Raw genomic sequence first — 25704 nt, 5'->3', positions numbered from 1 at the left:
GCCGGAAGTAATTTACGACCTTCGGAAATGTTCGGTCAAATGTCGAAACATCGGACAGTGTCGGATATTTATTTGTTTGCCTTAAATATCAATTCATGAGCGTATACAAGTACTTCAGGAATATATTAGTGTATTTTTCTTTCTTATAAAATTTTAAAAGTTAAAGAATATGCGCTATATTGGTTAATTTGCCTGTGCAATCTGTATACGAACTTTTCCGGATATACCCGAAAATCCGAAGAAGGAGGTCGTGACCGAGGTATATCTGCGTCCGGTGTCAGTACGATGTACATGTGTGTAGCTGTATTTACTGGTGAGTTTCCATTGTGTCATCGTATTGCACATATGTTGTACAGTGTGGTCAGAGTACCCAATTTTGCAGCAAATGGACGGATTGCTTTTAACACGTTTCATAACACCCATGCAGTCTGACTTTCCACTTCTCAATGTAGCTAAAACTTGTAAAAGTTGCATGGGTTGTTTATCATATTTATGGCCGGGCCGCGTCGGCCATTCGTCAACATTAAAATGCAATATTGTAACGTTATTACTAGAGTTCAGTGCAATTATCAACAATATGTGCTTGGGTTAACAAACTTAATATTAATATCATTTAGTTGGTTGTATGCTGACGTGGCGTACCGCCATTGACGTATCTACCGAGGGCAAAGTATGGGCAAATCCGGGGTACACGAGGAAGCATTTCTACGATAATTCGATTCAGTAACAGGGCCGGTAAAAACGGTAATTTGGTAAACCATATTGGTATTCGGATTAAATTTTGAATACATTGGTTTTACCGCCACTGGGTTCAAGACTGCAACAGCTTCCATGAGATCATTTTTAGTGGTGACACCAAATGTTCAGTACAGGGTAGGACACATAGAAACTTGAAAGTGAAAGTGTATGGCGAGCGTGAGTGTATTGTATCATGTATGCGTGACATTATATTTTTAAAGCATTTTATGTGTATATTTATATATTTTTCCAATATTCTGTACTCAATGAGGGAGGGCTGCTAGAAGTGTACAGAGTACCATGGAGGTACAAATATACTCCCATTTCATGCTACCATGATAGTGTACATTGCATATCCCTTTTCTGTTCATTTAGGCACTGAAACACAGGTTCTTGTGTTAGATCATAGACCCTCGACCGTCTATGGTTATACTGTTAAAAGCTTGTGTGTATGTTTACATACACAGGCACTTGAATCAATATGTATGATTTAAAAAAAAATATGTATGGTAAATACATTGTAAGTCTTATTTACCATACATTTAAAAAAAATCATACAGACTGATTCGGGTACCTGTGTTTACATACACCATATGTGTAGTATGATGCATATTCATTTGATTATTTGTGATTATAATAATCTATATACATACCTACCTACATACATACATACATACATACATACATACATACATACATACATACATACATACATACATACATACATACATACATACATACATAGATAGATACATACATACATACATACATACATACATACACACCTACATACATACATACATACATACCTACATACATACATACATACATACATACATACATACATACATACATACATACATACATACATAGAAAATGCACATATGCTTTTGTGATAATTACTACGTGTGGTGTCAGCAACCACAAACAATTTCAATCATGCAGACATTCATATTTTGATGGAATGGAAATTGGTGTCATTGAACATACTTAAATGGCTCCAGAAAATTAACTAACCTGGTTTTTTAATTGCTATTTCATGCAATTACTGTTAACATCGGAAATAAAGTGTGTAAACTATTGCTGTTACAAATAGACTTTATTCAAGAAAACCACACACTCCATTGCAGCCTTTATAAGTGCATAGGATTAAAGAATTCACATTGCAACCTCTATCCTACCAGGTCCCCAATTCAAATCTTGCCCAAACCACTCAGAAACAACCGGCAGTGATGGGGCTCAAATCTACAACCTTCAGATTCCAAGTCAGCCACTCTAAAAATTTGCCCATCATGACTCCACTAATTCATAACAATTTCTTTTGTCTATTCTAGATTAAAACTCATGAGTCGGTACAGGTCCTATTCCCGTTCTCGGTCAAGGTCTAGATCTCGGTCTCCAAGAAGGGATCGTTACAGTTCAGGCGGGGGGCGTCGAAACTCTCGGCATTCTCGGTCCAGAAGCCCAGATGAGGGTTATAGGGTGTATGTCGGCGATCTAGGAATAGATTGTTCAAAGAAAGAAATAGAAAAAGCCTTTTCAAAGTATGGTCGATTAAGTGAAGTATGGGTTGCAAGAAATCCACCATGCTTTGCTTTTATTGTTTTTGACAAGAGAGATGATGCTGAAGAAGCTGTGAGAGACATGGATGGAAGGTAATATAAATTGTTGCCACCACATTTTTCTGAATTAAGTGAATGTGTCATTAAAGCCTAACACCCTATATTTAGAGTGTATGTTATAATAATAATAATGTTTTTTTCCCACCAACCAAGAGGGTAAAATTGAGTGGTGTACATATCTAAAAAGTAGACTTTAATTGTCACAAAATTCAATTATGCATGCAAGATAAAAAATACGAGCACTTAAAAGTACATATAAAACCTATCTACAGACAAAAAAGGGAGATAAAAGACAAAAAATGCAAACTTGGTATGTCAACTAAAATAAAATAAAATAAAATTCACTATAAAAATCACAAAAGGGATTAAATTAAAACAGAAGACCCTGCAGCTAGTTATTGCAAAAGGCTGACACTATAGAAAACCGGGCTATCATCCTTTCACTTGGTCCTACATTTGAAATTTACTCTCTGTCTATATTAATATTAACATAAATTTATGAATAATATATTCCGTATAACACTAGAGACGAGGGAGGGAGAGGGGGGTGTCTGGCTTCAATGCAATTGCCGAACTCCATTTCCGCAATTCTCACCAAATTTAGAAAACCTTCATGCCTTCTATGATAACACGTTCTGTATTTACTACTGAGATGTTGATTGATTAAAATTTATTTGTAATGTGATAAACAGCACTGGATATCTGGTAACTTAGTATTTTAATGTGTTTACCGTGTATTTACATTGTATTGTGGTGTTAGTGCTACAATTTGACAATGGTTTACATCATATTTAAATGCGTTGGTGTCACACTTGTGAATCTTTGTTTAGGAGGAGGCTTGGGTTTTGGCCTAAATTAACAAAGTTAATATATTGAGCTTGTGTGACATTATGATCATCCTGAAATGAAAGTAATCACGACAAAAAAAATGTATAGCCAGTGCCTCTTTATGACAGAATGCACCTAAGAATTAAAATATTTAAACTTTTGCCGTTATTTTTTTCCAGAAATCTCCTAACTACGTGTATTTTCACATAAACCAATTTTAAAAATCTGGGGTCACCATACAATTTTTTAAAAATTAGTTGAAAACGGTATCAAAATTTAGTCATTTTAGAATCCAATATGGCCACCATCCAATATGGCCGCTGAATACTGTGTTAACTGTGTACGGAAAAAACAAATTGATGACAGTGAACCCCCAGAAGGACTAGGAAGAAGCTTACATATGGCAAAGTTTTAAGCGAATTGAACAACATTGATTTACAGGGAAATTTGTCCCAAAGACGCATTCTACGTTAAACGCAACCTTGAATAAATAGTGTTTTTATTGTATTTTTTCCCTCATTAGGCTACTATGTGGTGGCAGGGTCAGAGTAAGTCTTGCACGACCTCGTACTCGTGGTCGGGGTCGTAGAGGCTATGATCCAAATCTACGTTGTTATCAGTGTGGTGAGCGAGGGCATTTCTCTCGTGATTGCCGTTCTCGTAGACGGTAAGTACACATTTATGTATTGCTGTGTTACAGTGTTTGTCTAAAAACATTGAAATGTATTTCACAGCCAATGTTGTTAAAAAGTCAATTACGAGGATTCTTAAATACAAATGCTAGTTATGTGATTACCATAATTTACATAAATGTGGTTGTTCAGTGTTCTTATTTGTTTGAGCAGAGACTTTTTTTTAGATTTCTACTATTATTAGTATGAAGCAGTATATATCAAAGCCCTGATGTGTGCCAGACCCAAAAAGTTTGGTAAATACCACTAGTATCAGTCAATTCTCAATTTCTGTCAGTTTTTTGAGATGTACTGAAATATGTTGTTTTTTTCAGAAAATGCTATTTTCCGTAAATGGATATTTTAGCATCGTATTTTTGTTTCTTTTGCCTTTCTTACTTTTTTTTACGACTATACTACTACATGCCAGGTAGTTGTGGTGTTGGTTAGTTGGTATGGTAACTGGTTACTATGGTAACAGTGCAGTGATATGATGAGAGAGATGATGATGATGATGATGAATTGTAATGGTGGATAGATAGGGGTGATAAAATGGTATTGAATGGTAGAATCATGAAATGGTTAACTGATATCGAGTCCGTAAATCATCAGAAACAAATGGTCAAATGGTCTAAGTGCAGTGGTAGAGTTGTGTTATATAAACACTATGTCTTCATAAAGACATTAGTGTTTACATACTAAGGTCCCTGCATTACTTGTGCAATGGTTTCATACAAGTCAATATTGGCCAGTTGAGATAACGAGTTTAACATCTCATACAAGTTGTATGGTAAGTACATGATGGAAGTGACTATCGATTTCCCAAACACTGTGTTACCGATCTAGTGATAACTTATCCAGTATATTCAACTATAAACAGTAAGACTGATGATTTGTTGTAATAATAATAATAATAATAATAATGATATTAATGTTAGTTTTCAAATAGCACTTTCCCACTCTGTGCTCAAATTGCTATACAATTATTACCCCTGGCACGGATCTTTAGTGACAAAACAGCCATTTACTTCTTCAACTCCCTGGGGACCATACTATCCATCATGTATATGTATAAAAAGGATATTTCTTCAACATGTTTGAGTGTTAACAGTCAATCATCATTTACCTTGATGTCACAACTGAGCTATATGGTCCTGTTTGTTTCTTGTCTTCTTTTCTAACTCCACCCACCATGTTCATGTTAAAACCATGTCAATAACAGTATGTGGATACTAACCATCACTGCATAGCATCATTGTTGACTAACTATTGTAGAATAGTTGGCGGTAACCGTAAATGTAAAGTCATTCAGCATGCTTAATATAAGTTTATTTCACCTTTGGCACAGTGTCCTTCCCAGACTTTTGTAGATAGTGAATTACAGGGTTCTTCTCAGGCCTTTTTAGATTACAGGGTTCTTCTCGGACCTTTTTAGATTAGTGAGTTACAGGGTTCTTCCCAGGCCTTTTTAGATTAGTGGATTACAGGGTTCTTCCCAGGCCTTTGTAGATTAGTGAGTTACAGGGTTCTTCTCAGGCCTTTTTAGATTACAGGGTTCTTCCCAGGCCTTTTTAGATTAGTGGATTACAGGGTTCTTCCCAGGCCTTTGTAGATTAGTGAGTTACAGGGTTCTTCTCAGGCCTTTTTAGATTAGTGGATTACAGGGTTCTTCCCAGGCCTTTGTAGATTAGTGGGTTACAGGGTTCTTCTCAGGCCTTTTTAGATTAGTGGATTACAGGGTTCTTCCCAGGCCTTTGTAGATTAGTGAGTTACAGGGTTCTTCTCAGGCCTTTTTAGATTAGTGGATTACAGGGTTCTTCTCAGGCCTTTTTAGATTAGTGAATTACAGGGTTCTTCCCAGGCCTTTGTAGATTAGTGAGTTACAGGGTTCTTCTCAGGCCTTTTTAGATTAGTGGATTACAGGGTTCTTCTCAGGCCTTTGTAGATAGTGAATTACTGGGTTCTCCTTAGGCCTTCGTAGATTACAGGGTTCTTCCCAGGCTTTTGTAGATTGCTGGGTTTCAGGTTTTTTCCCAGGCCTGTATTATAAAAGCATGATAGAAAAGAAATGAAACACTGATAAATACATTAATTTGCTTAATAGTACTGGACATGCCACAATATTTCAGTGTTCTCCCTAGGATAGATTGCAATGATAGTGGTTAATAGGGAACTTGCAATCCAGACTGAGCATGCTCAGATGCAAAGGACTATGGGATTATCTGTGATTGTCGTAATACCTAATCTGGAGCTACTGATAAAATAAACCTCCCACAATGGTCAGGGTGACTATGAATTGATTATTTGTGGTTACAAACAATGTAACGTTATTGTTTACAATACTAATTGATTAGTATTTATTATCACATTTCCCACGATGCAACATTCAACATGGCGGGTTTGCAAGTTCCCTATTTGCATGCCGATCTTCATATTGGTAATTTGCATAATGATCAGCATATAATATGCATGTCTCCAAACATTGAAACTTATTCTGACATGTTTATATTTCCGGTAACACATCCACACATGGATATTTGGATCAACCATTTCTCTTCATGTGAAAGTATAATATAATCATTCATAGATTACTAAAGCTCAAAGATGGTAGAACACTTTTGAAGCATTGCAGAAACCTGCTAAGCATGGCAGCCTGGGTGGTAAGGATGGTGTTAGCACCCTGCTTTCTGTATGGGGGGGGGGGGACACAGCACAGCAAAGCACAAACCGGCTAAGCATGGCAGCTTGGGTGGTAAAGACAGTGTCATGCTTTCTGTATAGGGGAAGAACAGAGCATGGCAGAAACCTGCTAATGTGTATACATATACACTTAGATGTATGTTTGTTAGTCACTAGGGTTACAAGCTTGACTAGCTTTGCTATTTCTTGATCACTTTTGCCATTTATTCTGTGTATGTATCTACTTTAAGGTTAAAGTTATTATATTATATTATATTTTATTATATTTTATTATATTATATTATATTAATATAATAATTATATATTGGTGAATAAGCATAAACTACATGTACTCTACAATTTCTTGTTTTTTTTTTCAATTTTACCTGATACTTTTAAAATTAGCTAACACCCCTTATGAGTTACAGTATATGTAGTTGGGAATATTTGGGATTGTACGTTAGTGGAATCATAAATGACAGACTGTCTCAACTACACAAATACACATGCTTGCATGAAAAATATACATTTTACTAAATTCTTACATGAAAAACTAAATATCCATGCCGTGCTGGCTAGGCTAGTTTACTACATATCCATGTGGTGCTGGCTAGACTAGTTAACAGTGCAGGCTAGGCTAGATAACAGTGCAGGCTAGGCTAGTTAACTACATATCCATTCCGTGCTGGCTAGGCTAGTTAACAGTGCAGGCTAGGCTAGTTAGCTACATATCCACGTAGTGCTGGCTAGACTAGTTAACAGTGCAGGCTAGGCTAGTTTACTACATATCCACGTAGTGCTGGCTAGACTAGTTAACAGTGCAGGCTAGGCTAGATAACAGTGCAGGCTAGACTAGTTAGCTACATATCCATGCCGTGCTGGCTAGACTAGTTAACAGTGCAGGCTAGGCTAGTTAACTACATATCCATGCAGTGCAGGCTAGGCTAGTTAACAGTGCAGGCTAGGCTAGTTAACTACATATCCATGCAGTGCAGGCTAGGCTAGTTAACAGTGCAGGCTAGGCTAGTTAACTACATATCCATGCAGTGCAGGCTAGGCTAGTTAGCTACATATCCATGCAGTGCTGGCTAGGCTAGTTAACAGTGCAGGCTAGGCTAGTTAACTACATATCCATGCAGTGCAGGCTAGGCTAGTTAACTGCAGGCTAGGCTAGTTAACTACATATCCATGCAGTGCAGGCTAGGCTAGTTAACAGTGCAGGCTAGGCTAGTTAGCTACATATCCATGTAGTGCTGGCTAGGCTAGTTAACAGTGCAGGCTAGGCTAGTTAACTACATATCCATGCAGTGCAGGCTAGGCTAGTTAACAGTGCAGGCTAGGCTAGTTAACAGTGCAGGCTAGGCTAGTTAGCTACATATCCATGCAGTGCAGGCTAGGCTAGTTAACAGTGCTGGCTAGGCTAGTTAACAGTGCAGGCTAGGCTAGTTAGCTACATATCCATGCCGTGCTGGCTAGGCTAGTCAACAATCTACCATCTGTTGTAACTTGTTTTACACTTTGTTTGGAAATACGCATGGTAATTGTGGTTATTGTGAACATACTGAATAAAGGAACATTTTATTCAGTGGTTTTGTAGGAATTTATTTTTAACATACGGAGGCCATCAGTTTGGTTTGGACCATATGCATGTTGTATATTTAACAAACACATCACAATACACATTTGTATGGTAAAAGGTACAAAATACACATTTGTACAGTGTAGTAAGAGTTTTGAAATTGAAGGAAGGGATGCTAGTCTGAAACAGGAAGTCTGATATTTAGCTTGCATTTTTACAATTGCAAATTTTTATGAATGTAATGTATTGGTTTTTCTCTGTGTTTTTTAATAATATAAAATCATAATGATAACATACTTTATACAGTATGCTATTTTCAAGCTAAGTTATTGTCTTTGAACAGAACGTATGGATTAAATACACCGGCCATTCTAAGTCACGACAACCCATGGCTACATCAGTGATTCTGCAGTGCTCAGAATATGAGTCAAAACATTCAAAATCACCATTAGTTTTCCCGTTTTTTTTTCATAAATTATGCTTGACGACCTATAATTATATTTTTCTCCAAAATTTTTCTTCATGCAGCTTGAAAATACTTGTGACCTATGGGTTTGTCACGACTTGTCTAGTGACTCGTAGTGACAAGGCCCTGGCCCCTTACGTTACTCATATTTTCCATGTCTGAACAAAGCAAAATATTAAGGACTAATATTTAAAAATCCACAATGAACAATTCACAGATATTATGGTCACAACTTTACAAATGTGACGTCTTGGTTTCTATAAATTTTCCACTCTTATAAATTCATAATGATAACATATTGTATCCATCAATATGGACATGAAATATTAAAAAATTACATTGTCACAGCTATCCGTAATTATAGCAGCTATTAATAAACATTTAATATTGACGGCCGAGTAACTCCTTTGTGTACCACACCTCAACTATCAGTGGTTGCATTATATGCAAATATTCATGTTTTATAATATGACTTTATTCCCAGATACAAATTATACAAGTCAGTAACAAGGGTATGAATACATAAATAGATGGCAAAGGGATCAAAAAATAATTGTCTGCCAGCTTATCTAGTACAATAATAATCAGAATACAAATATTATCTGGACATTTTCACTGTTCCTTTGGATTTCTTACATAGTGAAAACGTCTACAAATTTTCCCAATATTTTCTTTTTTAGCCAAGTTAAATAACGAGTGACATAGATAGGTGGGGTCTTGTTGAACAGAGTCATAACAGAAGCCGTGACAAATCAGTATGTTACCAGTTTTTTCTGGCTCAGGAGTGTAGGTAAATATTGGAGAATGATCAAAATATATCTATAGCAATTATCTGATATTTACATTTACATGTATGAGAAAATTTTTTTAAAGATAGTCGTGACATTGATTCTGAACATTATGAGCACTACAGAATGAATGCCATATACTTGCACTGTCATGACAGAACAATGAGAGTTGAAATCCTATATTTTCTGTTTGAACATGTACAATTTGGCTTGTGTATGGTATAAAAAGTACATGTACCTATGCATGCTTAATTAATAAATGAGAGATGTTTTACAGGGAGTAAGCACTCAGGAGTGAGTCATGAATATTCATTGTTTACCCATATATGTATTATTTCTGCTGATTCCCACAGTACAATGATCCACAGCAAAGATACCCTATAAAGGCACAAGATCAACTTTAGTGTTTCTCTGAGATCACAAGTGATTGAATTTGTAGGTAATATAAAATCATGAAATGACTCTCCAGAACCCATAGTTTATAGAAATGTCTCTGTTTCACTTCCTGGAGTGGTAATGCCCTTTAAGTATGAGAAAACTAGAGAGAAATAATGATAGTTTTACTTATTTTAGTCATTTTGTGAACACGGCAGAGCAAATGGCATAGATATATATTGATTTTAGCTCTGTAGCATCATTATGATTAGAGAATGTGTGTTAGTGGAACCTGAAATAGCTTGAAAATAGATGTACATGGATATTGTTCAAAATCAAATTTTGATTCATTTTCAAGTGCAAATTGATATTCCAAGTTAGAAAAAAATTAAGTTTGAACACTCTAATATAGCTTTCATTGTCTCTCTATCTGTGTATGCAGTGCTCTCAAACCTGCACTTATAGCTAAAAACACAGACACCCAGTACATGTATGTACTAGAGTATTATGAATCAACTTTTCTCTGAGACTCTTTCATCTATAGAATTCTAAATATAGACATGCATATGCATAACATGTAGAGACATGTATACTAACTGGTTATAGCTAAAATGATGTCAGCTTGGTGTTTCACTCATCTAACATGACATTTAATACACACCCTCAGACAACTTCTAATACAAAAGAAACAATTACATAGGTGCCAAGCACAGATGTAGAAGTAGTGAGTTTGAATGTTGATTATCAGTTAGAAAAGTACAAATTGCAGCCATTATAATCAAGTCCTTGTGTAATGTTTTCATAAGAAGCCTGTTTTTACTGCACTGTGAAAGAATAGCAATGCTTATCACTGTTCAATGTGATTGGGTCCTGTTGTGTTTATTGTGTCACTGTTTAATATTGTTAGTCTAGAGTTTCATTATGTTTATCTTTGTGTCAAAAAACGTAATATGATCAACAATTGAAACTGAACAAATATAACCATGAAAAAAACTGACCATACAGTGTTCTGTAATATATATGTCAAGAGCTTTGGATCATAAGCAATGCTTATCAGTGTTCAATGTGATGGGCAATGGATCCTGCTGTGTTTATTGTGTCTCTGTTATTGTTAGTCTAGAGTGTCAAAAAGGTAACAATTGAAACTCATCAAATATAACCATGAAATAAACTGACCATATAATATAGTGTTCTGTATTATATATGTCAAGAGCTTTAGATCACTGGTTTTCAAAACATTAGGTTTCAAATTGTGAAACCCTGGAAGCCTACATCATTTTAGCTATACAATCATAATAGTACTCTCATTTACAGCATGTGTGTACCCATTCACTAATATCATATGACAAGCTTTTCAAATCTCTCTACAATGTAGGTCATGCCCACACACTGTATATTGTGTTCTGATATTGATATCAAAATTTCTGTTTTTTATAGCTCTACATGATTTATTGATTGTACTCTCTCAGAAATATGATCAACAATTGAAACTGAACAAATATAACTGAAATAAACTGACCATATAGTGTTCTGTAATATAATATGTCAAGAGCTTAGATCGATTGGTTTTCAGAACATTAGGTTTCAAATTTAAGTAGCACATTCTGGAGCCGCAGCCCAGTGTTTTACTAAAAAATCAATTACATATTCAAATTAATGCATGATATACATGTAGTTTTTTACAAAAAAAATCAATTACATATGCAAATTAATGCATGATATACATGTAGTTTTTTACTAAAAAATCAATTACATATGCAAATTAATCCACAATATACGTGTAATGTAAATGTATCTAGAGGCAAATCTGAATATACATGTTGTACATTGCAGGTAGTCTGACACAAATAAATGTACAGCGACATTTTATCTCTAAATTATCATCTGTTGTACCCAAATATTTGCTATAGTATAATGATACAAATTGCTGGTACATAGTGAAAGCTATACCGGTTTTTTGGACACAATTCAGCCTGCATTAGTAGTTGGAATAACATGCCCCTATTTCAGTATGAAACAAAAATAACCATGAAAGACTAAAAAGTTACAGGCTGTGGCCCTTTTAAACTAGAGGCCAGAGTTTACTCCAATTTATGTATACTTTCCATATGTCTACAAGTAGTTTTATAGTCACAGGCTGTGTCCCTTTCAAACTAGAGACCAGAGTTTATGCTAATTTATGAATGCTTTCCGTATGTCTACAAGTAGTTTTATAGTCACAGGCTGTGTCCCTTTCAAACGAGAGACCAGAGTTTATGCTAATTTATGAATGCTTTCCATATGTGTATAAATACATTTTGTTCAGTCAAAATCAAAATAGCATTATGTTTGAATGATCATATTTTTTGGGGAGCAAGAGCCACACCTAGTTTGTAAGATATGACGTGTCAGGGCTACCCTCATTATATCAGATACAAGATGAGAAAGCTGAACGACATGACATATCTTTAGTCAAGTAGGCAGATTTGAATCTGCACTATAAACATGAAGTGTGAAAGTTAAACAGTCAACACATGTACCATGTTCAATTTGACTGCATGTATTTAGTCAAAGAGGACATATTTACACGTATGTCTCTGAATTCATAGTTTGTCAGGTAAGTCAATTCACAGGCTGTAAAGTACGACATGTTGTGCCACACTATCAGCTCTCATTTCACAGTGGAGTGAGATTATGACTGTAGTGTTCTCTCCAGGACAGATAACAAGGATGATGGCTAATTTGCATATAGTAATTTACATATCAATAACATGACAATTTGCATAATGTTTATTTCCTGAAGTGCTGTTCCCCTTTCAACCAGCACAAGATGTGTGACCAACAAGGTTTATATTCAGGCTGTCCTGGATTACGATTACCCATAGTGTTCTCTACTACATGTACATTCCGTATGCTTAACGAATATGCGAATTTCAAACTAGCAAACACAAATTTATTAATTTATTCATAATATGTAAATTGTGTTCTCTACAATGCTTATCAATGATTGGACAATACTGAAACTGTAACATCAATTTATCAGTGTTCTTTCCTTGCCATCACAGCAAAGTGGGTCAATATATATCACCACATGTATTCAATGCTACCAGATATCAAATCATCAAATACTACTTACGATATCCTAATATGTTAAATGATGTACTTGACACAGACACTTTTTTTTTCTAATTGGCCTTCTAGTGAAATGATAATGATAATTAATTATAATCAATTGTACATGTCTACCATCAATATGTTATCTTTCTTTTCATATTCTTCAACCCTCTGTGCTTCAGACCATGGCCAGGAAGAACACGGGAAGTAAGAAACAGGTATATAAAATGGTCAGATCTGACATTATGTATTGATATGGTAGAGGTATATTCCAAACAATTTGCAAGCTAATCCTGCTATATAACTTGGGTAGTGCTGTAGCCGTGGTGATACATCAATGACCATTTCATAGTACCTGTACACCCAGATGTTATTAAGCCTATCTATATAAATATATATACGCTACACAAAATAAGGGTAACAGTCGCAAGGATTGCAAGCATCACTTTATGAACTTACTGCGACCACAATATTAAAAAATCAGATATTTATATATTTCTTGTCTTACTTTACTGTTCAGTAAAACTGTTTTGGTTTTTTTTCGTTTTTCTTCTGATTTTTAATTAAAAACTTAAAAGGAAATAGTCATGAGTATTCATCTGAAAACAATATATTCATTGTTCATCTAATGCATATTCATGTCTGCTAGGTCCCATGATGCAACAGTGATTGAACCACTGCTAGAAAAAAATGAAGATGAAAAATAGATTCTATTTGGTGTTTCTTTGCAGGAAATTCATGTGATGTTAAATCAAAATTGACTGCAGAACCCAAAGTATACCTTTATTTCTTGGAGTGTTGTCCATTTTACTATTATTGCCAACCTTGCTGAATCTACAGGATTACCTAGTACATGTAATCAAACCCTATAAGCATCCCATAATGTATTCTTTTTTTTAACAAACAAATAAACGGTCTGGGCTAAACATTTCAAGTGTTTCAAACTAGTGTACACATCACCATCAACAACCAGGAGACATATATTTTATCTGATTTTTAACTGATTTGAAAGTTTTTAAGTATTTCAAGTCAAGTGGTTTATTTTTTTAAATTCGTGAAATATAGTACAAGTCACAGTCCTTAACGTGAAATGTACCTCTGTAATCAAATGTTTAAACTTTTGCTGTTTCTGACGTATTCTCAGTTAAAATCATTTAAAATTGTTGTTTCAAATTGGTTATGGGGAAATGGCATGTATCTATACTTGTGGTACAACATGTAGTATATATTGTCACTTAGGACCATTTTTTATATACCTCTAAAGGCTATATCTGTATCAGACAAATAATATATTTTATTATGTATACATCCTATTCATACTAATATCCCTGTCTGGGCATCGGATGGTAATCTGCCTATTACACAGAGTAAATAACATCTCAATCCAAAGGTACAAAGGGGTTATAATTTTATTGTTACATGCATAGTGACTTTTTAAGTGGTGGGATATATACTGGTATATTGACTTTTGCAAGTGGGATTTTCATCTCTTTAGAGTGGTGAAATTTGAGCAAATATTGTAAAACTCGCAATTTTAGACAAGTTTCTGCTTTTTTTTTTGTACATTATCCTTGGATGATGGAAGCTTCGCTTGACCAGCTAGTATCCCAGATATTCTGATCTGAAACATGAGGAAATAGTGCACGAGTACAATAAAGCATGTGATAAACTTTATACAAGTGCATGACCCTAAATAGTCCATGTATTATCTGTTGGGGTTGTGCTTTATAGATGTTATCATTTCCATTATGTTTTAAATTCTATATTTTTGACAGACATGTATGTAAATGCTACTAGCACCTGAAATGATTTGATATTTAATAAGGCATGTAGAGTGCGCCCTCTTTGCGTGAAACGTTTCTCTTTCCTGCTTTCCACAAACCAAGCAAATCACTGGTATTTTTTTGTTGGTTGTATGTTCTTCCACAGACATTCACTATTTATTATACTTTTACATAGTCAACATATGAACAAATTCCACTGAAAATTAAGCTTATAGAGACAATAACATTTAGTGAATACCAGTCTATTACTGAAGTAGTCGTAGCTCCCTGAGTCCCAAACTTGTCTAGGTGTTCGCAATACTATCTCAAGAAATTAAGCTCTCTACACCAAGTCCACAGACCTTTTCTTGGTGTTATTTTCTCAAGTACGGTAGCTCTTTACACCAGGCCAAGCCTTTACCCCTTGGAGGCATAGAAATATGTTATGTGTTTGAAATTACTGCCAATGTAAGTGCGAAATCCAAGTTGGTCTTGAGCGACTTATAATTAGCTACCTTCCCAATATGTGTCTTGTTGGGGGAGGGGGGGGGGGGGGTTCATCATTTAGCACAGATACAGGTGCTTCCAATGATGTGGGCTTGCCTTGGTTCAGAAAAATCTCGGGGCTGGTTTTGGCTTGCTTTAGACAGCTTCTTGAGATAGTAACACCAAGAAAAGTTTGTAGGCAACTGTAGGATTTACATTATTGTCATTGAGAGATAGACCTAATAATTGTATATGAAATATTATATAGCATAGAATATTAATAATATTTTGTATGTAATCTCTTTCAGCTGGTCACGTTCACGATCTAGAGATCGGCACAGAAGGTCTCGCAGTAGAAGTCGTAGCAGAAGTAGAAGCAGGGACAGGTAATTGAAAGCATTAGCATAGTATTATGTATAATAGGCCATTCCAGACTGCAAACAGGAAATTAAGAATGCAGCGCCCTCACACAAATTGGGGGTATCATCACCTCGTAGTACCGTTTCTTAAGAGCTTTGTCCCTTGGTATTCTGTGTAAATCAGGGATGTTTTTCATATTGTTCAGACATCGAGGAAAGCAGCAGTGTTCTATGATTAACTGAGTAACCTATACCATGTATAGTATATCCCCAAGGTACACACAGACAGGAAGTAGAGCGCCACCACGGCAAATTTTGGAAAGGCCTATTGTCAAATTTGTGGTGGAGCCCAGTAGTGTTGTATTTGGTCATTAAGGGCACATGATGGCGACCTCTTATGTTGTTGTCTGAGTAATTAAATCATACATACACAAACACACATGGAAAATGTGATGGTACAGATGCTGACTTTTATTAGCTGATTTTGTTTTGTTTTTGTTTTATAACAGGCGGAGGAGTAGGAAGAGTTACAGTAAAGAAAGGTAAATAAATACTGATTAATGTAGATTTGTGTTATGGTATAAGAAGTCTTGGTTAAAATACAGATGTCAAGTAGTGATCTATCGGGATTACTGATCATCACCTCATAGATGACGTCAATCTACTGTATATATCTAAAAAGATGGGAAATTGATCTGTGTAGTTAATTCAGTTTGCGTCTTATTTATTCAGGAATGTATCACGCAGTAAATCCAGATCCAGGTCTCGTTCACGAACACCAAGATCTCCTATAGCAAGGAAAAGGTTTGTGGAATCATTTGTCTGTCAAGGAAAAATGTCTTAAAAATTTCTAAACATACACATGTAAAATTACGTACATATGTATATACTTGCCTACATGTATGTACACACACAGATACATACATACATACATACATACATACATACATATTACTGCAACACAGATTTTTCTTGTATATCATAAACACAACTCGTACATAAGTATCTGTCAATAGTTTTTTGGAATCAAAGAAAAATATTCTCAACACAGTGACAAGGTTTTTTTCATTATGAGAGTGACAATTTCATGACGCATATATTTGATAGTTGAATTCAAGTGGAGTACAAAAGTCAGTAAAGGCCAGGGTAGAGTATTTGATATTGAACCAGTCTACATGTCGCGTCTGTTATCTTGGTAAATATCGTGGGAATGTATTGAAATTCTGGTGCTGTATGTACAAATGTATGTTATGAAGGATTACATTCTGTACACTTTATGGTAGCAGAGACTGAATTTTCCCCAAATGTATGAAGGGGTTGTGCCAGTGGTTATACATATACCAGCAATATGCAATATTCTGCTCATAGGAACATACAATGTTGTGGTTTTGTCACTATGAGTGCTATTCTAATGCCATTGTGTGGCTTGACGTGAGGGTTAGAATAGTTTAGTATCGTCAAATTTAGTCTGCAGACACAAAGTTACCACTCATTTTCTGTGTTGTTCCCACTGTACAATTTTATTAGCATCAACCAGTGCTCAAAAACAGGCCTAACCAATACTGCAATGCCCTTTTTCAGAACACATGGAGTTCTCTTCCACACTTATTTTATTCACTGCTTCATGCATTGCCCTACAGTCAGTGGCCATGACAACAGTTTTTGCCCCAACTTTGCCAAATGTTGGACACCATCTTGCAATGCTTACCTACTGTTAAATAACTGAAATATGGTGTATTATACCATGCACAAGCCAAGTTATTGTCCTTGAACAGAAAATATGGATTGTATACTATGGTCGTTCTATGTCACGGCAGCCTGTGTCTATGTCATTGGTTCTCCAGTGCCCAAAATATGAGTCAAAACATTCTAAATTGCCATTATTTGTCTCAATTTTCATGAATTATGCTTGAGGAGGTATAATTATTATATAATTATCCCCAATATTTTACTTCATTCAGCTTGAAAATATGAGTGAGTTGCATCCACCTGATCCTTGTCGACTTGATTGGCTTTAGATTTTGGCATCTCACACATCGTTGACGGCGATACGGATAAGCAAAAGGATTATAGCGTGAAAGTTCAGGCTTGTGAAGAAGGCTAGAAGAAAATTGTGTACGGCTGGTAGTCTGTGCTGCCCAGCTTGCTACACGCTGCAATGCGGTAATGGAGGGAATGCCACGTCATGTGACAGCTCTCGCGTGATTTAAAAATACCTCATCAAGTGAGCCACCCCTTAGTGGTTTGTCTCTACTTGGCTAGTAACTTGTAGTTTCCTTGGCTGAACGAGAAAAATATTGAGGAATAATTACTCTTCCCCAATATATTTCTTCATTCAGCCAAGGATAATGTGATTGACTGAAGGGGCCTCTGTCACTATGAGTCGCTAGATGAGAATGAAAAATATTGGAGAATATTATAATTATACCCCCCCCCCCCCCCCCCCCCCCCCCGCACAATTCATGAAAAAAATGGGAAAATAATGTTGACTTGGAACGTTTTGACTTGTTTTTCAAGCACAGCAGAACCAGTGACATAGACATGCATTGTCATGATGTAGAACGACCAGGGTACGTGAATACAATCCTCATTTTCTGTTCAAAGAGAATAACTTGGCTTGAGTATGGTATAATTAATTTACATCAATTTGAACAATTACTTGTATGTCAACTTGTTACATGACAGTATATAAAATTTACATAATCATTACCATAATCTGTCAACTTGTTACATGACAGTATATAAAATTTACATAATCATTACCATAATCTGTCAACTTGTTACATGACAGTATATAAAATTTACATAATCATTACCATGATCTGTCGTCTTTGATTAATAGTATATGCTACGATGAAACTATTACGATAAGTTTTTACAATAAATGCAAGTGTTTATGTCCTCTATTTCAGAAGCAGGTCTCGGTCCTTCAAAAGTTCAAGCAAGAGTCCACGAAAGAGAAGGTAAATGAAATATGTCAAACTAATAATAATTTCATCTTGAATAATCAAATTTTACTGTTAGATGTATATTTTTCTTTGTTCAGGCAAGGAAAATATTAGTGACCTGAGGGGTCTTTGTTGCTACAAGTCGCTAGACAAGTAGTGACAGCCCTTAGGTCATGAGTATTTTCCAGCTGAATGAAGAAATATATTGGAGAATAACATAATTATACCAGTGCCAGTAACATCAAAGAAAAATCGGGGACAGTAATGGCAATTTTGAACATTTTGAATGATACTTCAAACACAGCAGAACCAGTGATGTAGACACGTGGTGTTGTGATGTAGAACATCCAGAGTATATATTCCATATCAATGGCTTATGCCTGGTATAATGATGTCCATCTCTCTATCATCTGCTTTGAAGGAAAGTCGTTGAAAACCTTTTATTGTAGATTGTACTCAAATAGTTAAGTTGACTGACTGTCATCGACTATTCAATACCAAATGGGGTGTGTCATGTTTACTGTACCAAATTGACCTACTACGTTCCACTATGCATTACAATTATCTACTATAGGTGTAGGATGATAAGAATACCTCCTACAGCTGATCTTTCAGTTTACACTATGATAACTTCTTGTGATGTTTATACTAAATAAATGGACCTACATCAATATTAGAAAGGGCTTCGGTACCATGTAATGTATTAGACCCTGTGAGAAGGATAGATTTAATGGTGACCGTCCATGTTTCTAAGAGGGGCTGTCCCATTGTTTTGTGAAATTAAGAATGTAATTTTAGATTTGAATACAAAACTATTAGCCAAACTTTAGGCTGTGAGTTGTTGACTTGACTACTGCAATGCCCTTCTGTATGGGCTGCCAGCTAAAGACATTGTCCCTCTTCAGCATGCCCAAAATACAGCAGTTAGGATTGTGTCATGTACAAAGAAAACAGATAACATCACACCGGCTCTTTCTGATCTTCACTGGCTACTTGTCTCATACAGGATTCAATTCAAAGTACTACTGATCACCTACAAGGCACTCAATAACCCTACTCCTCGTTACATCGCTGACTTGATTAACAGTAAACCCGCAACCCACAACTTGTTCACTTCTCTCAAACAACAAAAGTCAACTTCATGTACCCTGTTGTAATACAAAGTCATATGGTGAGGATGCGTTCTCACTAGTAGTTCCCCTCTTATGAAGCAGTATGCCACTTAAACTTCGTTCATCACCTACTGTCGATAAATTCAAAACAGATATCAAGAAGTATTTGTTCACAAGAGCTTTCTAACTTTTTACAACGTTCTACTATTGTTCCTTTCCAACACCATAGAACATCACATAATATTGGATTTTGTTGCTATACAAATTCTTTTGGATCGATCGATCGATCGATTAATTGATTGATTGATTGATTGATTGGTAAAAGCCCAGATCAACAACAAGCATAGACTATAGGCTGCTGGCTCATATTTGTCAGATACTCAACCTCTGCAATTCCTTGCAGCAGTCACTTAAATTACTGTCTTTAATATATTTCTTTTCTGGTACTCATGCAGGAGTGAATCCGATTCGCCACGAAGAGACATTGACATCAGTCCTGATAGAAGGTTTGCTGAAATGGAAAAGACTACTATAATCATAGACTCAGTGTGATAATAAAGCACATTGCTACATTTAAATACAGGTCTATAAAAAGAGGATGAAATCAGTGTATTCTATGGTGTATTTGTACCGTTTGCAAATTCACGAGTTCCCAGAAATCATTAGACTGTTAGATACATTGTGTTGTTCCGTCAGACAATGAAATCACTATTTAGAATTCATGCCCTTCAAAGATGCACATATTTGAAAAATAAGTACAGTATTATGATGGGATATATTGAGAACCATTCAGAGTCAAAAGATGAAAATTTTAATTACACTGTACAATGATTAGATGAATACACTAATTTCTGCCTTGCAATTAATCTTCACCTGCATGTTTAGGTCTGTGTCATCTTAACTGTGTCCCAATGTGTCGTCAAGTCTGTTTCTATCATACCCATACACCAGTCACCACACAGTCAAGTCTCATTCATACACCCTACAGTCAAGTCTCATCCATACACCCTACAGTCAAGTCTCATTCAGACACCCTACAGTCAAGTCTCATTCATACACCCTACAGTCAAGTCTCATTCATACACCCTACACTCAAGTCTCATTCATACACCCTACAGTCAAGTCTCTCATTCATACACCCTACAGTCAAGTCTCATCCATACACCGTACAGTCAAGTCTCATTCACACACCCTACAGTCTGCAAAATTAAGACTTGACAATACATTGCTCTGCATTCAAAACCTGTACCACACCATCTTGTAAATTATCGTAGATGAAACTGAAAATATTACATCAGTTTCAAAATAACAATGACAAGAGACTGTCTATTATTTTATAGTACACATGGCATGCTATGTTGCACTTCAATCGGAAACTTGATTAACCCATTTAGGAGTAACATGATGTAACTTAATATTTAATTTTAATCCCAAATTAACACAACGTTTGATGATGTTTACTGTAAAGGGGCACAAGCTGAGTTTATACGCCTTTGGGCGTAGTTTTCACAGAATATTTACTAGATACTGGCAGTATTGTACTTTCTGAAGCATACTTAACCATCACTTGTAATTGACAACTTAAACCTGGTATTAGGATAAAATTGATAAACGATCTGATGACATAATTTATCATACATACCAAAAATGTTCACAAAAACTCTATTATGCAATCAACTGTGGCAGAAGACAATCATAATGTTATAGAAGATATGTATTAACATTAACATTATACTGGAATGTGATTTTATTTAAGCATTTTTACTTGAGAGTAAAAAAAAAAACTTATAACCTCAGCTTGCGCCACTTTAAACTGGAGCCCCATGTATCCCACTGGCATAGCCTACATTTTAATTTAGCACAGTACGGCTTTTGCATTTTGTGTACTTTGTCTGAAATAGAGGCTAATACTTAACCAATCAAAATGGGTGTTGGAAATATGCAGATTACTAATACTTAAGAACCAATCAGAATAGATGTTGTATGTAACTCATGGCACATTGCATACTCTAACGGTTGTGATAGACTGAAGGACTTGTTGTGGGCACTCCACGGAGAATGCCACTCGAGGATATTTAGCTATTTTCATCAACTTTGGGATCTGGAGAGTCATTTCATGTTTCCATAATATGACATCAATTTTGCACTGTTACCCAGAAACACCAAATTGCAACTCTTCTTCATCACGATTTTTCTTTCCGTAGTTGCCACATGCATCTTGGCATATTTATTTGATGAATAATGCATATTCATCACTATTTAATATCTAAAGGAAATAAGCACTTAGGAGTCATGAATATTCAGTGTTCATGTATGAGATGAACAATGAATATTCATGAGTTTTAAAGGAAATAAGCACTTAGGAGTCATGAATATTCAGTGTTCATCTAATCCATATTCATGTCTGCTAAGACCTATGAAGCAAATGTATTACTGTAAGAACAGTAAAGGTGGAAAACTAGTTTCAATTTGTTGTTTCTTGGCAATCAAATGAAATTTAAGTGATGTGAAATCATGAAATGAATCTCCAGAACCCTTAAGTTTATGAAAATGCCAAGTTTATTTCCTTGAGTGGAGGTCTCCTTTGAATGACAGAAGTATGTGGTGTGTGCAAACAATGGCAGAACCTTGCAGTCTCACTGGTTAGGCCTAACAAAAAAACATTTTGTGGTTCCGATTTCGCTCATTAGGGTAACATTTCACTTTTATCACTGAAAGTGAATGTTAGGGTTAGGATTATGAATAGCATTTGTTTTAAACACACTATTGTTATAAATTTTATAAATATTTCTTAAAACTTTCCTTTGCTCTTCAGAGTGTTAATATTAGCCATATATTACATGTGAAAACTCGATGTACAAAAAATTCCTTACTTAGAACAATGCCCATTATTCAATATTTGTAAAAATTTGACTCCAAAACGAAACATTCACCTCTAATCTCCAACTTGGTTCAATTGTGGTGATGTTGTATAGACTACTTTGCCTGAAACAATGATCTTGATTGTAGTGGAATATCGATTGAAAGTTCTACTACTAGCTGGACATAATTCAACATATTTAGACGTTGAAATGCTTTAGGAATAAGAGAGAACTCCATGACATGTGAGTGCAAGTGTGGTGTATGGGGAGGGGGTGTGTTCTCTGCAGCTGCACTTCACTAATTTAACGAGTAATCGTGCAGCAGAAAACATTGCAAGCATGAGAGCAAACATCCCCAAGTACCCACACTGACATTCACATGGCATGGTGTTCTGTTAATATTACTACATATTTGTTCAAATAGTAATCTCCATAAAAGGATACTGTGTGATCACACGCTTTTAATTTCGTATACACCAACCGATCGACAGTCCCCACATGTGCATATCATTTACATCTGTCCATATACATGTTTGTATGCAATGCATTGTGACATTGGAAATCTGAATGAGATTCCCATCTGTGGTATCATACATGATTTGTGGCGAGAATAACATTTTTGGTATTTTAACCAACTTATAATATTTCCTCCTCTCTTTCAGATCCCCTATGGTGATTACCGAAGAAGAACAACGAACAATTATACAAATACATGAAAACGGTTCTTCACCTCAATAATTAACCTCTTACCTCCCCATCCTCAAATGGTTTGATCTCACATCTCTGATAAACTATTGGGAACAATCCAAATAGAGAGAGGAAGTAGGGGAAGGCAATTGACAGAACTGCCTCTTAGTATTTAATATTTTTGTGGACGAGTTTTCTTTCAAATTGTTTAGAGTATTAGCTTCTTCTTTTTTTTAATTTCTGTGAAATTTGCTATAATGCTGAATGTTTTATTTTAATTGCGTACCGATGCTTGTGTTTCAGTGAATGTTAGTCACCTTGTTATGAGTATTAACACAAGATACCATCAACAGATATTACTCTGGTAATTGAGCCTTTTGTTTACTAAGATACATGTAGACACAAACCAAAACTATTGTTACAACATGTTGATACAACAGTGATAAGCTATTGAATGTATATGAGTTTAATCTAGGCTCAGTAGGGAGGCATCTCTGAAAACTAGTTACAGTGCTGTTTTGGGACTTCCAATGTTTACACTATCTTGATCACAGGGTGATTAGAATCTTACAACAGAGGAGTGGCTATCACCCACTTGTGTAATCTACCACATTGGAGAACAGTAGATTTAGTTTGCATCTATCTTAGTAAACCGAAGGCTTGATTACCAGTGTCATGTGTTCCTTTTTAGTACATGTACATGCAAATTTTACTTCTTTTTGAGAAATGTATGGTGCTTTCCTGTATTCTACTTGAACACAGCTGATCAAAGGAACAAGTGGTGCTGTAGGAATTGTCAAGTCTCTACCTGTTTGTGATAAACAACATTGAGTGCATAGTCATTCATCACCTCGTAAACCGTGCTGTCACATCAGATATATCAAAATTTGATTCCGCAATGCTGATGACATATTTTGCATGCACCTGTTTAGTTCCCTGACGAACTCAGGGATTCATGCATTATAGACCATACTATACACTGCTATCACCTACATTTACTTGGTAAAGCGATTTGTTCATTTGTAAAAGACAGGATAGCCATACTAGGCTGCGAATTTAATGAAACGATGTAAAGACTAACATGACATTAATTAATTAAAAATCAGGGTTTTCTTAACATCTCGAGCCATAAACCAGCAATTTTAACAGTTAAAGGCCAGAGTTTTAATCCCAGGTTCTCACATTTAAAAGTTATCTTATCAGCGGAACCATGAGGATTACATAGGATTATTCTTTTGTTCCGGACCAACTTTTTCTATATCTTTGTCAGGCCATTTTTCACATCTAATGTTTCATTCTTTTACAACTTGGGCCTTTACAACTTTTCCAAAGGATGACAAGTCAATATATACCATACTCTGGGTTTCAATATAGTTTGACAGTAAACTTGTAATTGCTCTGATAAGTTACAAACTTTCATCCAACACAACACTACCCTGCCTTGTCAATGTTACTTTTCTTCTCATTTGTAAGCTGTTCACAGACAGGTTTTAAATCCAAAAACTATTAATGGCATTGGGAGATGAAGTCTCTCGTAACTGTTTGTTTGCTGTAAATGTAATGGCCTGTAAGAACAACATGGTGTGTAGGTCTTTAAACAAATGAAGTTCAAGATATATCTTAGTCTATTCCTCGAGTCTAAAGTCTTACAGCATAACTTTTAACAAAAATACAATTAATATTTCTATATAATTCTGTAAGTTGTTTATCCAAGACAATAAAGACCCTTTCTTTTCAATAGTTATATACATTTGTATTTGAGTGTGTATGTGTGTGTGTTGTGATGATGGATCATTTCGTCTCGGTGTCAACTCACACCTATTTCAGTGCATCGGATTCCTGGACTGATTGTTATATTTGTCAGTATCTGTTACATGTAACAATAAAAGTCTGGTTTTCGTAGTGAGATCCTATTTTTTTTGTTTCTCATTACTTTTTATGGGAACTATGGCTCGGTCGGTCGATTTAAGAAGATAAAAAAGTAGAAATTAACAATCATCTTCATGTTTCTGTGCCTCTCCATTTCCTTTTCTCTATCTGCTTTTTATTGGTAACAAGCCCTTTCCCAGCTTCTCTACACAATTGCCATGCTCTCAGCCCCCCTACTTGAATAACTTCCGCCATGAAAGAAATGCTATGTTCATGAACAAGTGTCGTCGCCGCCACGACTGTAGATGACGTAGACGTAGACAGTCCAGACACTTACTTATTCTTGCCAGAGATGGCGCTGTTTCGCAAAATATTAGGGCTGGCGAAAATTATAATATTTTCTTATTTTGATGTCGAAGCAGAAAATTTGAGTCGGTTGGATAATGAGAAACTGAAAAATAAATAGGTTCACCCTTACCAAAACGATGGGGATAAACCAAACTGAAAAGTCAATATAAATTAGAGGCACGGTTTTTTACGTCTCAGTACAGTAACGTCTCGTGACTAAAATCACCTAATGCAATGGTAACACCATCACACTAATCCTAATACATTTTCGCTGGCTTCCAGGAATTGTTACAATAATCTTCACCAAACTTTGTTTATCATTTGAATCTTAGGCTGAGAAGATGCAATAGTAAGTTTTTTGGTCGGATAGAAATTGATGAACGATGGCCACAAATAAGCCATACATACGCTTCTATCAGTTCTTTCCCGCTT

At 35.6% G+C, this 25704-nt stretch overlaps 1 protein-coding gene across 8 annotated transcripts; it reads left to right on the top strand.

Moving 5' to 3' along the window:
* The first annotated feature begins 274 nt into the window (after positions 1–274).
* LOC144448330 (uncharacterized) lies at positions 275–24775 on the top strand. Of its 8 annotated transcripts, none has more exons than XM_078138529.1 (12): positions 275–313; positions 2073–2393; positions 3712–3855; positions 13022–13057; positions 14206–14229; positions 15397–15474; positions 15957–15989; positions 16180–16251; positions 17970–18017; positions 18360–18410; positions 19963–20013; positions 23031–24775. In XM_078138529.1, exons 2-12 carry the CDS (start codon positions 2083–2085, stop codon positions 23104–23106), a joined length of 924 nt encoding a protein of 307 aa, XP_077994655.1. In that variant the 5' UTR covers positions 275–313; positions 2073–2082; the 3' UTR covers positions 23107–24775. The 8 variants fall into 8 exon arrangements, with proteins under 8 accessions (XP_077994655.1, XP_077994656.1, XP_077994652.1 ...); XM_078138530.1 differs by lacking the exon at positions 275–313 and adding an exon at positions 627–744; XM_078138526.1 differs by lacking the exon at positions 275–313 and adding an exon at positions 746–873.
* The last annotated feature ends 929 nt before the right edge of the window (positions 24776–25704 follow it).

The sequence above is a fragment of the Glandiceps talaboti genome, chromosome 17 (assembly GCF_964340395.1).
Source record: "Glandiceps talaboti chromosome 17, keGlaTala1.1, whole genome shotgun sequence".
Taxonomy (NCBI): Eukaryota; Metazoa; Hemichordata; class Enteropneusta; family Spengelidae; genus Glandiceps; species Glandiceps talaboti.
The sequence above is the reverse complement of the archived record's forward strand: the minus strand, read 5'-3'. Positions and strand labels throughout refer to the sequence as shown.